General features: G+C 42.2%; 3 protein-coding genes across 3 annotated transcripts; 2 read left to right on the top strand and 1 right to left on the bottom strand.

The window, feature by feature from the left end:
* Positions 1 to 222: 222 nt before the first annotated feature.
* Positions 223 to 4460, bottom strand: sdhb (succinate dehydrogenase complex, subunit B, iron sulfur (Ip)). The gene is made up of 8 exons (XM_041033590.1): positions 4266 to 4460; positions 3375 to 3508; positions 2547 to 2632; positions 1867 to 2003; positions 1354 to 1470; positions 1150 to 1251; positions 897 to 1019; positions 223 to 776 (listed from the first exon to the last, which is right to left on the bottom strand). The coding sequence occupies exons 1-8, from the start codon at positions 4455 to 4457 to the stop codon at positions 696 to 698; spliced, it is 972 nt and encodes a 323-aa protein (XP_040889524.1). The 5' UTR covers positions 4458 to 4460; the 3' UTR covers positions 223 to 695.
* A 123-nt stretch (positions 4461 to 4583) lies between these two features.
* On the top strand, positions 4584 to 6714 carry mrpl20 (mitochondrial ribosomal protein L20). Its single transcript, XM_041033613.1, has 4 exons — positions 4584 to 4884; positions 5133 to 5243; positions 6049 to 6126; positions 6236 to 6714. The coding sequence occupies exons 1-4, from the start codon at positions 4798 to 4800 to the stop codon at positions 6407 to 6409; spliced, it is 450 nt and encodes a 149-aa protein (XP_040889547.1). The 5' UTR covers positions 4584 to 4797; the 3' UTR covers positions 6410 to 6714.
* Positions 6715 to 7277: 563 nt separating this feature from the next.
* atad3 (ATPase family AAA domain containing 3) lies at positions 7278 to 12696 on the top strand. Its single transcript, XM_041033549.1, has 16 exons — positions 7278 to 7581; positions 8200 to 8276; positions 8557 to 8658; positions 8779 to 8838; positions 8930 to 8999; positions 9110 to 9275; positions 9434 to 9503; positions 9743 to 9898; positions 9991 to 10047; positions 10140 to 10265; positions 10357 to 10481; positions 10594 to 10645; positions 10793 to 10863; positions 10987 to 11154; positions 11614 to 11722; positions 11888 to 12696. The coding sequence occupies exons 1-16, from the start codon at positions 7386 to 7388 to the stop codon at positions 12344 to 12346; spliced, it is 2064 nt and encodes a 687-aa protein (XP_040889483.1). The 5' UTR covers positions 7278 to 7385; the 3' UTR covers positions 12347 to 12696.
* The last annotated feature ends 1799 nt before the right edge of the window (positions 12697 to 14495 follow it).

The following is a 14495-nucleotide window of genomic DNA, read 5'->3' as shown; positions in this document are numbered from 1 at the left end:
AAACCTGTGTCACTTACACACACATCAACATAAAATCTGCCTTTGACACAAACTTAAAGTAAACCTAGTAACAAGCTACTGATGGTTCAGCTCATTTGCAGCTTAGACTCTACACAATAATGACATCTAGTGGACTCTGGCTGCTAAAGACAGTGGCTGCAATAGGTGGATGGAAGGAATTAAATTAATGACAGCAAGTAATAAGCAATGAAAACAAAGGCAGGCATTTCAACTATATTTATTCTCCATCAAAACAAAGCTGTTGGTATGTTGGAAGATCTGAGGGAACATATACACTGTATGTCTGTGAACCAGCTGCTAACCTGAAAAGCAAGAAGCTAAAAAAAAATGTCTACACACACGAAAACTCCTTGTTTTTATATTCAGCATCATGTCTCCCAAGTGCACAAACATACACACAATGGAGCTGGAGATAAATACCTCTGTTCTGGTACATGTAAGACACACACACTCTCTCTCCTGCATTCATACTGTACATGTGCGTTTGTGTAACACCAAGTCCTCCAACCACAGGCACACACACCCATTTCCATTAGTTGACTCTGTGGTTTTTTTAGGGTGTGGTGGTCATGGAGATGACTCGTGCACTGGCCCTTCAGACCTTGTTAAGCATTTTTAATCAATATATAATTTAATCACGGAGGGAAAAGTTGTACAAAAGGACAACCGAGGCTTCAGACAGCGGCGGCCTTCTTTTCCTTGTATGTGGCCATCATCTTCTTGATCTCAGCTATCGCTTTTCCTGGGTTCAGTCCCTGAGAAGAAAAGGAAACGAATGAGGAGAGAGCAGAAAAAATTAATTTTGATATTTGCGGTGTCCCCTGCAGCAGGAGCTGTGGTGTGCATGTGGAAGTAGATGAGTGCTGACATTTTACCTTGGGGCAGGTCTTGGTGCAATTCATGATAGTGTGGCAGCGGTAGAGGGAGAAAGGATCCTGCAGCTTGGACAGACGCTCCTCTGTGAACTCGTCTCGTGAGTCAATCATCCAACGATACGCCTGCGAGACAACAGGACATATACTGATCATTCATACGCATGGTCATTTTTTTTAATCAGAATACTCAGAATACAATGAACCATCCTAAATGTTAATGTGCTCGCTCACACACACACACACACACACACACCTGCATCAGCACAGCAGGTCCGAGGTATTTGTCTCCATTCCACCAGTAACTTGGGCAGCTCGTACTACAGCAGGCGCAGAGGATACATTCATACAGCCCGTCCTACACAGGAGAAAAAACAGAAAGGAGATTTACGGAGGTGTGAGTTTGAGCACTGGAAAGCCTGTGAGTCAATGCTTTATCAAAATAAAAACAGTGGTGTACCAGTTTCTGTCGGTCCGCTACAGACTGCAGGTACTGCTCTTTCCCCTCTTTTGACTCATCCTTCTTCTTCAGGTAGGGTTCAATAGACTTGTACTGAGCATAGAAGTTGCTCATGTCCTGCAAATCAAGAAACCAGCCAGAATAAAAGTTAATTTTTAAAAAAGGGCTGTAAAATGCTTCTGAAATATGGCAGAGGAATGTATCCATGTATCTGATTAACAGAACTTCAAAAAATACTTTCAGAGGCTGAAATTATTATTTTCAATCTCAGCAGCCACTTTAACACTTCCATTTGCTGCATATGCAGACAGTAATGATAAATGATTTTAAATTCTTTACACTTTATGACAAGGTTAAATGTTATTGTTTTGTTAAATCATAACTTAAGTACATGACTGGAGGGAAACCTGTTTCATACAAAAATGGAACAACTGGGACAACATCTGCTCCCAGTCAGAGCTGTTCCAACCGTTCATGATGTAGTCGACTCTTGATTCAGGACTTATTACTCACAGGTACCAAGTCCTTGACCACATACATATGTGGCAGGGGGTAAATCTTAGTTGGCTTGCTAATGTTGGTGTCAATCTTGTTGAGACAAGCAAGTGTGTTTCCTCCATTAATGTTCATCGCACAGGATCCACAAATACCTGCAATTAAAAGACAATCAGATTTTCAGTATAAATTCTGAGACAGGATGATCTGAAGGCCAAACACCTTTTCTACCACAATACTTTACTGTAGTATTTTATTTCTGCAGTATGTTAATAGATATTTATGCTGGAAAACAAATTCATAAGAGTTATGTAGACTGTAATTTGGGGAAAAAAGAAGGGAATGTGCAGCATTAGTTTGAACGACCAGTGGTTGGTTTGAACAAATGATAACTTCAAAAACTCTGGTATACTCCCTTAAATGAAAAAAACAAAAATCAAATGTAGACTGAACCATCATAACAGATTAATTCGGGAATTTTTGTGGTTAATTCTAATCTATTAATCAACTTACTCCGGACTAATTACACACAGCTATTATTTCCCACTTTTAATGATCATTCTATCGTCTAAAGGCACCTAAAAGTAACTAATGCATGTGTAAATAGTTTAAAGTTTAATAATTTGTATTAAATTCATGTCTAATGACACACTTTAAAAATTATTCTGGTGGCACACTCCAGCCTCCTTGTTACTGACCTTCTCTGCAGGAGCGGCGGAAGGTCAGAGTGGAGTCAATCTCATTTTTGATCTTGATCAGGGCATCAAGAACCATTGGGCCACAACTACATGAAGAAGAACAAGAAGCACTCAGTGAGCTAATTGTAAAACATCAGGGCGTAAAAGGGAATAACTGATGTGTTTTACTCGACCAAGAAAAAACCTAACAGATGAAGTGCCTGAAGAGCGTTTCTGGGGCTCAGCTCTTCTGGCTGCAGTGTCATGTTAACAGAAGTGAGTCTCCTCAAGCGGATTAGAGAAACAGATGAAGGAAGGGGACTGGAAATACGCCAGGCTGTCAGAAACACCTGTGTTAAATCCACCTGAAGGCTGTTCACAATTCATTAGTCATACCTTTTGTTTATATGTTGCTTTCAGTGCCCCGAACAGCAAGCCACCGTCAGTGCAAGTGCACGTTACCAAACCAGATAATCTGTTATCACTAGCATGAACATATAGGAGCTCAACTGAAAATGCTATAGTCAGTGCTATTCAGTAGAAAAGATAAGCCTAATCTGACAGAGTCCTCTTCACTCCACCTACACTAAAAGTACACTCTTAAATACAATTCCCACAGAAAACAGTTTTTTTTCCACCTGGCTGACAGGGGTCTATAAAGCATTCACGGTGTCAGTCCAGTGTTACCCTGCAGGGTGTTTTGATATAGAAAATAATGGATTCACCTCCCCCTCACCCATTATCTTCAGAGATATCAAATATTTGGAGATCACTTTTTTCCATTATCACTTATGCATTTATAATAATCATCCTCCTCCTCACTGCGAGGAGAAAAGCTGTTACACCTACGTGTTGAGGTCAATCTCGTAGGTCTGCATGCGGGGTTTGTCTCCTGGAGTGTCTGGGTCCCATCTGTACACTTGGAACTTCTTCACTCTGGGCTGAGCTGCAGGAGCTGCTGCCGTTTGGGCACACCGCACCGCCTGGCAGCAGGGGCAACAGGAGACGAAACGTGATTATTCTGGCTCTCTACCATTTACGCTGAATACATTAAAATTGACCCCATGGATACGTGATACACTCACATTAAGAATGATAAAATGGAAATTTATTTACTACTCCATCTTTGCTTTTTTCACTCGATTGTGTTGCAGACTATGACAGCTCATTATTTATTTATCACCCCTAATAATCTGTTTAGAGACATAATGGGACTTTTGTTATTTTGAAGACATCTGCTGGTACCTGGTCTTTCTACCTTCCTTTCAAAAACTTTGCTCGCAACCAACGATTATTTTCATTCAATCCACACATTGATGAGAGTAACAAATGTTTGACGGTTTTGCTTGAAAATGAATTGAAGTGATTATTCGATTATCAATGTAGCTGCAGATTATTTCTATCCAGTCGACTATTAGCCGAAAAATATTTACAAGTTTCATTGACCGGATATTTCTTTATCGTTTATATTTGATGCTAAAGACACCAACCGATTACTAAGAAATTAAAGCCTTTAAAAAGTTATTAGAGTCCGTCTAACTGCAACTGAAAGTGAAGGGTAGCTAATTAGCAGCTTTAGCTGGACTACGTAACAAGGACTCCAGAGCATAGACGGAGCCCTCCGCTGTCAAACGGATATGTGTTACTGTGAGCAGAGCGACAGAGCTCCATGAGAATATCAGTGCCTGATAATAACACGTAACGTAAATTGTTGACTTGTTCTGATAACTTCAGACATACCACCAGTCCCGTGGGGGAGCGGAATGCCAAAACACCACAGCGGCTCAAGGACGTGAAAGCAGCGACCGACATTTTGGAGCTTCTCTGACCTCCACCGCCTGCTATCCCAGCATCCACCGTGGCTGCGTCACTGCTCTCATAGGAGCGCGTGTTTCGTTCACACACGTCTCCCGGCTTCGCAACCGCACACATGTCATAGGACACTGATTTTTAATGGTTTGTTTGACTTGGTTGTGCCTTTTCTTTTTTTTTGTATTTCGTTTTGCTGTTTTTTTGCCCATAATGTTTGCTTCGTTTGTCTTGCTTACAGTGCGAACGTCTTTCCCGACATCCCGGTCAGCAAACCCGGGTGAAGCCGAGGAAGCACGGAAACCAGATGTCCTGTGTTTTATAACGAACGTACCCGGCGCGTCTCTGTCACTCGTTTGCACGGCGTGTGGAATTGAATTGAGTCTCCTTTCAGGTTGGGCTCTGTTAAGGTCACTCAAATCTGTTTTGTTTTCTGTTAAGCGAGGTCGAGTGAAAAACAGATATGGTGTTCCTGACGTTGTCTTGCTGGATCAGAAGCCGGGGACCCGACCGATACTGGAAAGTGCAAGAAGTTCTCAAGCATGCGCGGGTAAGGCCGGGACTATTTCCTAGAGCAGATTGGGCTAACCTGCTCCCACGCTGTCTAAATGTTGTGTCTAATAGTTTCACGTTGTGATCTGTGTTGTAGCCACTTCAGAAAACTACTAATTCAATGAGTCATTCTGCTGTAGTTTGCTATCTAGTGATAGATGGTCAGTCAGAAAGTTGCCTCAGCACCGTGATCTAACAATGACGGTAGTTTTGTTGTTGTCACATTCTTGTCGGTTCTTCCACCAGCACTTCAGAGGCAGACGGAACCGCTGCTACACTCTGGCTGTGCGGGCGGTACGCAGGGCTTTCGTCTACGCCACCAATGCACGGAGGCTCAAGAAACGTAACATGAGAACGGTAAGACCAAACACAAGGCTGGTGCAAAGTCAGGGATTTGATTTTTAGATTTTGTCTGGAATATCAGAGAAATAGCTTCTACCTGCTGTGTAATCCATATCGTATTCAGAACCTGGTTACGGTCTCTTTATAAATGTTGGAGATTTGTTTTTTTTTTTCAAACCACATTATATAAAAAGCAGTGAGTGCTGCAGACTGCAGTCACTGTGCAGACGTTTTGCATCGGTGTCCTGCTTTCCTCCAGCCTAACCTTTATTAATCACTATTAATACTGCTTTACAAGGAAGCCTGGGTACTTATATGTTTAAAAACACATCCAGCAGTTATAACCGTCTTTGCAGTCTCTTGATCAAGCGTCCAGGTGCTAGGTTACCTCTTGACCCTGAGGCTTTAGAACAGTCCTTAAATGTACACCCCTGTTGTCCAAAGGTTTCCAACACAGGACTTGAGGTCCTTGCAGAGGCCTCATGACAAATCTGAGGGGTCACAAGATGATTTTAAGATGCCTAAGAAAACCATATATTACTTTCGTAATTAGGTCTGGTTTGTCTCTCATTTATGCATTGTGTTGTCACCTCCTTAAAAGTCAGCTGTCCTTCCAATCCCAGGTTTGTTGGGAACTACTAATTCACATCCTCAAGTGTTGCAGGAAGGTGTATCAACTGTGCTTTATCAACAAACTGTATGGGAAGTTTGTTGAGTTCTTGCAAAACCAACTCTGTTTGTACAAAATATAATTGTTAATCTGGCCTTGAACAAGGTTATCAAATGATGTATCATGTTTGCTGCACTCTTGTTTCTTCAGCTCTGGATTACACGCATTGCAGCAGCATCACGGGAGCACGGCATGAAGTATCCTGTCCTGATGCACAACCTTACAAAGGTTGGTTGTGTCACATATTACAGCATAGTGCCAAATCTCTCTAGGATGTCTTAGGTTTGACATTTCACTCTATCTGTATGTAAAACATTTCCTGTCTTCCTCCTTACAGACCAGCGTTCAGCTGAACCGACGTGTTATCACTGACCTCGCTGTCACAGAACCTCGGTCATTCCTCTCACTTGCTAAGCTGGCACGGGCTCGGCAACAAGAGGGCTTCCGTGCAGCGCTGGGTGATGGCAAAGAGCCGCCTGGTGTCTTCTCCCGCATTGTTTCACTACAATAAAGGACTTGCTACGGTTAAGGATTTCCAGTTGCTGTGTGGTTTAAAGAGCAGCTCTCTTGGATTGTTGAGATAATCCTGAAGAGAATGTGATTGTCAATTTCCATAACTCTCCCTGTGTATATCATATGCAACCTTTATTAAGTTATGGTTTGATGCTGTTGCATTGTGAGTTTTTTTTTTCCAGGAAGAAAAAAAGACTGTTTTCAAGCTTTATCACATGACAACTTTTGTCTCTGTAAATATATGTTTTACCCTTTGTTGTGGTAAGATTGTACTGATAATGTTTAGTTCATTAAACATTTTGATATATATTATGTTGCCCTGTCTTGATTCTCTTCACACTTAGTATGTGTGGTGTGGGATTTCAAGAGTTGTTTTATTCTATGTGCTATTTGTCCCTGCAAAATTCCTTATTTTATAGCTATGAGAGAGCTCACTATGGAACACAAGGACAAAAATATTTAAATTGAATTAACCAGTGGCATTTGAGAAGCACAAAGGCTGAGGTTTGAAGTCTAAACAGTTCCCTGGTCCAACATTTATCTCCGATGATCCTGCACAGATCAAACCCAGTGACTGCTCCCTGCCAGAAACTGAGCTATAGAGGACAATGGCAATGACCTGTGACTTACAAAACCAGAAACAGCCTGATGCAACCAAAGAAACACCATGTCCGTTCCAATGTGAATTGCAGATATTATGACCCTCTGCGGCTGCCGTATGAACTTTGGGTGGGACTACACGAATGACCTCTAGTGAACGTAGTTGTTTGGGCAGCCAATGAGAGGAAGAAGTACTTGACGTCAGCCAATCGTCGTTGCTGTTATTCAAGGAAACCCAGACTTTGTGATGCACTTGCGCAAAAGATTGCGGCGTGACACGCGTGTGGAGGAAGTGCAGTGACAGGTCTGTAGCAGCACCCTCCTCTCTCTCCACACAGAACCGGCGAAACTGTGCTTTATTTATTCTCAGTAAAATGTCGTGGCTTTTCGGCCTGAACAAGGGACAGCCCGAAGCGCCTCCTGGCCTCCCGGCTCAGCCTCCACCGCCGCCGCCGCCGCCGGCCGGAGGCTCCAGTGGCGGTGGAGATAAACCCAAGGACAAATGGAGCAACTTCGATCCCACCGGGCTGGAGCGTGCTGCTCAGGCGGCCAAGGAGCTCGACAAGTCTCGTAAGTGTTCAGGAGGGGCGTGTTAGCTCAACGGGGGGGTCACCGGAGTGGAGGTTTATCCAGATTATAACAACATTACTGCACAGTAAAAGTCTTGATATACCAGGATCCAGCTCCTCTCTGGTCCATGGTGGTGGTCGCTTCAGTGATGCAACTGCTTAGATAATGAGGGTGGGCCTCAATATAATAGCCAGCATCTGTACACCTGTATTTAATATCATACTTCTTTTTTTTTTTTTTTGGTAGCTCATGAGAACAACCCTGTCCTGTCTTCACCTTCATTCAAACTAGTGGACTGAGTTCAAAGGTCATCACCTTGCAATCTGGCTTGCAACACCCAAATTCCTCTTGTGCACGTACATGAAAATGTTGTACCAATTGCTTTTGTTGTGTTCTGTGGTTATTAGTTTGTTTTAAGCATTTTTCCTGAACATTGAAAGGGGAATTAAATCCAGAAAGGTAAAGAAAAAAATAAAATTCCCTTCAGGATTTACAGTCAGATCAGTCATGGTTGCATACTGCAGATCGCTGAGCCAGAGCCACCAAAATCAACATTTTTTCATGTAAACCGTGTGTTTTAGCTCTGAGTTGTTATCTTCCCTTGTCATCACTATCCAGGACATGCCAAAGAAGCTCTGGAGTTGGCTCGCATGCAGGAGCAGACCACCCAGATGGAGCACCAGAGCAAAATGAAGGTACAGTGGACACAATACATTTCTACTAAACCCACATGAAAGTCCTGCTTCACTCCTGCAGTTTATCAGTATCGAAAATAGAAATCATGTATAAATAAAGTGGATTTCCAGTTACACTCGGGATCTATCTATCAACCTGCTACCGGTGTACTTATGTATCTCTTTAGGACTTTCATGGCACCACCCAGTCGATCAAGGACTTACAATGAATGTAATCATTCTCAGGTGTGTTGTTTGGGTTTAACAGAGTTTTGGCATCCTTTGCATGTCACTGTAACAGGAGTACGAAGCAGCAGTCGAGCAGCTCAAAGGCGACCAGATACGAGTCCAAGCTGAGGAGAGGAGGAAAACTCTGAATGAGGAGACCAAACAGCATCAAGCGGTATGAGCAGGAATGCTTTTTCTTTTTTTTATTTTGAAGTAAAGAAAATTTAGTAGACAATTTGCAGCATTGAACTAGAGTTTTATGGTTACCAATAACTGTTTTCTGTCCTAACGACAGAGAGCTCAGTACCAAGATAAGCTGGCCAGACAGCGATATGAGGACCAACTAAGGCAACAAGTGCGTATTTCTTCTCCATATTTATTGTAAAATGCTTTTAAATTAACTGCAGAACCAAACTGATGACTGCTTCTTTTTTTTTTTTTAACAGCAAGCCCTGAATGAGGAGAACCTCCGCAAACAGGAGGAGTCTGTACAAAAACAGGAGGCCATGAGGAAAGGTATGGACCACTGTTACACTGATGACAGGATCTTGTGAAAGGTTTTTGAAGCTGCTGAGCAGTGGTTTATGTACTTGTTGTGTCATGTTTTTTTTTTTTTTCTTTTATAGCAACGATAGAGCACGAGATGGAACTGAGGCACAAGAATGAGCTTCTGCGTATAGAGGCCGAATCTAAAGCGCGAGCCCGCGTGGAGAGAGAGAATGCTGATATAATCCGCGAGCAGATCCGTCTGAAGGCTGCAGAACACAGACAGACTGTCCTGGAGTCCATAAAGTAAGACACACGCACTCATCACTGTAGTGATTTCACACTACAGTGTTTATCTTATTATCTTAGTTTTATATGTTAACTGACATTACTCAACAGTTGCATCCTCAGTCGTCAACACCCTAAAGGCAATTACTGACAGTTAGGGTGTATTTGCTTTTAAGAACCGCAGGTGCTGTGTTTGGGGAAGGATTCAGGGCCTTTGTGTCAGACTGGGACAAAGTCACAGCCACGGTGAGACGTCTGTTTCTGTTTTCCATTCACAGCTAGTTTAGTGAAGGATTATTATATTTAAAAAATGCACAATAAAATGCACAATAAAGCATTTTCTGATTTTAATTCCACTGGGTACATCCAATGGATGCGTAACTATAAAACTCCATTAAGATGTTTGGACCATTTGTATAGGCAAACGAAAAACAGGTTTGTGATTAGCATTTGAATGTAGTCTAACTGTTCTGTCTTGTCACCAGGTGGCAGGACTGACCCTTTTAGCTGTTGGAGTTTATTCAGCCCGAAATGCAACTGCAGTGGCAGGACGTTATATCGAGGCGAGGCTTGGGAAGCCGTCGCTGGTGCGAGAGACATCCCGATTCACTGTGGGAGAGGCAATCAAGCATCCAGTCAAGGTAGCTAATTAGCAATTTATCCTTTTTACATTTTGTAACTGAAGATTATAATATCTCAATTATAATTTTCCTGTCGTTTCTCAACTACGTAGACGACTAAACGGCTGAGGAGCAAACCTCAGGATGCACTTGAGGGGGTTGTGCTCAGTGTAAGTGGATATCAAAGTCTTAACAAAAGATATAACAAATCGGGATTCTTAGTTTTGCAACCATGTGAAATAAAATTTTCCATTTTTTAAAGCCTTCCCTGGAAGAGCGTGTGCGTGACATTGCCATTGCAACAAGAAACACTAGGCAGAATAACGGCCTCTACAGGAACATCCTCATGTATGGCCCACCAGGAACTGGCAAAACTCTGTTTGCTAAGGTATAACTGAGGACTGAATGATGTAAACTGTTACACACATGGACAGTGATGCTTTATCTAACTGTAAGGAATTTCTCTTTGTGCTGAGTAGAAGCTGGCAGTGCATTCTGGGATGGACTATGCAATTATGACCGGTGGAGATGTAGCACCCATGGGTCGTGACGGTGTGACCGCCATGCATAAAGTTTTTGACTGGGCCAACACAAGTCGACGCGGGTATATTACTATATTAAGTGGAGAATCTGATAATGAACAAACAAATAATGTCCACCGGCGATAAAGTATCAACAGACAGTGAGGTTCTTTTGTGGTTTTTATACTGTCACAGGCTGCTGCTTTTCGTTGATGAAGCTGATGCCTTCCTTCGCAAGAGGTCCACTGTAAGTGTACATGTATTTAATAATAATTTAAAGCACGGAAAATTTTATACAAAGTATGTTTTTCTTTATGATCCCTTTTTATAATTGCATTACCCTCTATTTATCTTTCAATATATAATGTGCATTTCTCATTCTTGTATTTTGTAGGAGAAGATCAGTGAAGACCTCAGAGCTACTTTGAATGCTTTCTTATATCGCACCGGAGAACAGAGCAACAAGTAAACCTTTATTTACCTTCTGTGCCACACTGGTGCTTTGACCTGAACCTTGACTGTGTCACGCTCTTCCCATCACAACTCTGAGGTGCCTAATTTCTTTGTTGTTGTTTTTTTTTCCTGCAGGTTCATGCTGGTATTGGCCAGTAATCAACCAGAGCAGTTTGACTGGGCCATAAACGACCGTATAGATGAAATAGTGAATTTTGCTCTGCCGGGTCCCGAAGAGAGGGAGAGGCTGGTGCGGTTGTACTTTGACAGATATGTGCTGGAGCCCGCCACTGGAGGGAGGCAGTGAGTACAGCCCCAACACTACAACTCCGAAGATATAATAGGGCACAAATGCAAGCCGCTGCACACTAGGGGGTGCATACCAGAACAAGTAATTAGGTTCAGTCCACCATGTGTACACACTCACATGTAGAGGAATATATTGTCATTTTGAGTTGTATAATATGCCTTCACTTTAAGGTTTTGCCAGAATGCGGGTTAGATTAGATTTAGGGCCTTTTGAGGTGAAGGCCAAGAAATTGCCTGCTGAGCATGTAGAGGTTGGCCAGCCATGCTGAGGCCTTAATTACAAAGAGCTCAGCTGTGTGATGGAGGCTGGTGAGCGGGTGGGGCGAGACACACACACACAGGCCAGGAGGCAATGAAGTAAGCTGCAAAAACACAACAGAGTCAGAGACAAATTGAATCCAGGCTAGCAAAACAGCAGGAAACTGATTATGTCATGTCTTTGTGTTTCTGCAGGAGGATGAAGCTGGCACAGTTTGACTATGGTAAAAAGTGCTCTGAGATAGCGAAGAGGACAGAGGGCATGTCAGGAAGAGAGATCTCCAAGCTGGGTGTGGCCTGGCAGGTAAGTTCCCTTAAGTTACTGTGGATCCATTTCTGTAATCCTCAATAAAAACTGCAGCGTAAATCACAGTTACACAGTGCTATTCTTTTAAAATGGTACAGGGGCTTCATTTCATTTTGTAAGTGAATGTGTTGAACACACGTGTTGTGCTTCATGTTCTTACAGGCGGCAGCATATTCCTCTGAAGATGGTGTCCTGACAGAGGCTATGATTGATGCTCGGGTTGACGACGCTGTCAAGCAACACCTTCAAAAGATGGACTGGCTGCATGGAGAAGAGGAAGCTCAGACCAAGACCCTTACACCTCCCCCACCTGGGGCGACTGCCATTGGAGGCAAAATGGGCTTCACTCTGCCCCTCAAGGAGACACCTCAGGCTCAGGAGGTGATCGCTCCAGTCCTCGAGATAAACACAAAACAAGAAGGTGACAGTGTACCACCTCCTGCAGACATCAGCCATTCAGCAGAGGGCAGGAGTTCCATCCCAGCTGGACAGGACTGTGAAGGTGCTGTCAAAGCAGAAGCTACGACAGCCCAGCCTACTACCTCCATCGACAGTGAGGGCAAGGTGGAAAAGGAAGACAAGACTGGATCCTCTCCTCCAAAAGATGGAACTCCAGTTTGAGTTGAAGATTTGTTCAGTGGGGCTGCCTGGATTTGAAAGATTAGTTTCCTGCCCCTTTAACTAGTATGTCAGTTTATGTCTGAAAGCCTGTCGGACCATCTTTGATGACAGAAGATGAGTTCACAAGGTTGGGGAAGATAATGAATTAACTTTTCAACACAAAAACGACACCTGAGACTCCTTCATTCTAATATATATGTATACATTGTAAAAGTGTACTTTACATGGAAACCAGACTGTCTGTAATAACAGTATATAAATGTTGTGCACAGTGGAGCGTCTCTGTTGAAATGATTAAAATGGGTCTGTGTTTTTATAAACAGTAAAAGTTCTCATGGTTCTCATGGTTTGGAATATACTTGTTACATGACAATACACAACTGACAATTTCGCTTGTAGTAGAGTTTAAAGTTAAAAATGATCTCAGAGTAACATTTTCAAATCAGCAGTAAGTGGCATAGTATCTATCTGATGTAGGATTTAGAGAGTTCAGTCCTATCAATGACATTGTTAGGCATTATATATGGTTTTGAAAGGCAGACAGGGTCGAGCAACACAATACATAACCACAGAGGTGGGTGGATGCAGAAGGGTGGGGTTAAGACTTGTCCTATAGGAATTCACTAGGGATTTCAATATTTCACAGTAATGGCTAAGGGATTAAGGAAACTGCTTCTACAAAGCGAAGTCAAGGGCATGAAACTGTCCCTGGTTTGGAATAGGACACATGATAAAACTCCCTGTCAGATGTTATAGGATGCATGTACTGTGTACTGTGATGTATGTGTTCACATAAATAACAACCATACAATCTGGTAATTTTGAGGAAACTGAAGTTTAAAAAAAAAAAAATGTTAGGAAATTATTTAACTCACTGCAACAAGGTCATCTCTTTAGATAATTTTAAAGCTCTCTTCGCAGGCTGGTCCCATCTTTCAGTTTTTTTTTAAAATCCTTACGAATTAAGTGGGTGTAAAGCCTCAGGTCCTCAGGCAGAAACCCCTGTTCCTGTATCACAGATGAATAAGAATGGCGTCTGTGCCTGGTGGTTTTGGACACTAACTATAAAATCATAACATCCCTGGTTTGTGTCTGGCTACAGAACCTTTGTTGCATGTCTCACCTCACTTCTTCTCCCTTGATTTTCTATCAGCTCTCTACTGTACGCTATTTAACAAAAGCACAACATGCTTCCATAAATACGTTTTCAAAAATCAAGTAGTGTTTTGACTAAATCAGAACTGCAAGGCATGAGATTATTAGACAGAAAACAGAACAAAGTATCTGTTGATTTTCATCCATATTTTATCTTTTAAGTGTCGTTAACATTACGGCACACCACTTGCTTGATTCGCACCATGTTCCTCCTGGAGTCCTCTGTGTTTTGGATGTAACCATAGGGACAAGTCCTTTGTGAACTTGAATATCCGTGACCAGACACCCACATCTGGAAAGAAAGACAAGTAAACTGGGCTTTTTTGACAGTCTCTTGAATTTTTGTTGAAAAATTCAGTAAGTTTACCAGAATTATGCTATAATTTTTTACATTTACTACAAATTAATTTTCTTCTGTTTTACTTTTGGAGGTTAAAGTTTTTTAAACTTATCTTGGTAAAGTTAGGGAGAGGTTTTCTTCTCTGTGTGCTCTACACATAACAAACAACCTGTTTTTTTAGTTAAAAAAAAGTATAACTTAGTGGCATTGTTTCACTAAGTTTCACTTACAAGAATGCATGGCTTAAATATATAAACTTATCACATACTGTATAATGACTGCCAGTGCTCTTTCTTAAGAAACCCCTAAGCTTTCCCCACATGCAAGTCCAGTTTCAGCAGGCTTCTTACTCACCATTCAGTTGGTTTGCTCTCCAGTATTTAAGCCCTAAGCGCCAAACACCATCCAGCCAACACAAGAACCAGCTCAAGCAGAGGCCCAAAAGCAGTCCAGTTAAAACGTCCATCTCCTGCTGGGTCATGTTGTCACTTAAAAAGTAGTTTTCCTCGGAATACACCATGGTCTTGCACCCATGATATGGAATTACATGATAGGCTTGATGCCTGTGGCAGACAGAGCAGTAACCCATTGATGAGAGATTTGCACACAGAGAGGTACAGAACAACAGTGTCACTGGACAGAAATGAACCCATG

The sequence above is a fragment of the Toxotes jaculatrix genome, chromosome 3 (assembly GCF_017976425.1).
Source record: "Toxotes jaculatrix isolate fToxJac2 chromosome 3, fToxJac2.pri, whole genome shotgun sequence".
Taxonomy (NCBI): domain Eukaryota; kingdom Metazoa; phylum Chordata; class Actinopteri; family Toxotidae; genus Toxotes; species Toxotes jaculatrix.
Note: the sequence above shows the minus strand (reverse complement) of the source record. Positions and strands in the feature narration are given on the sequence as shown.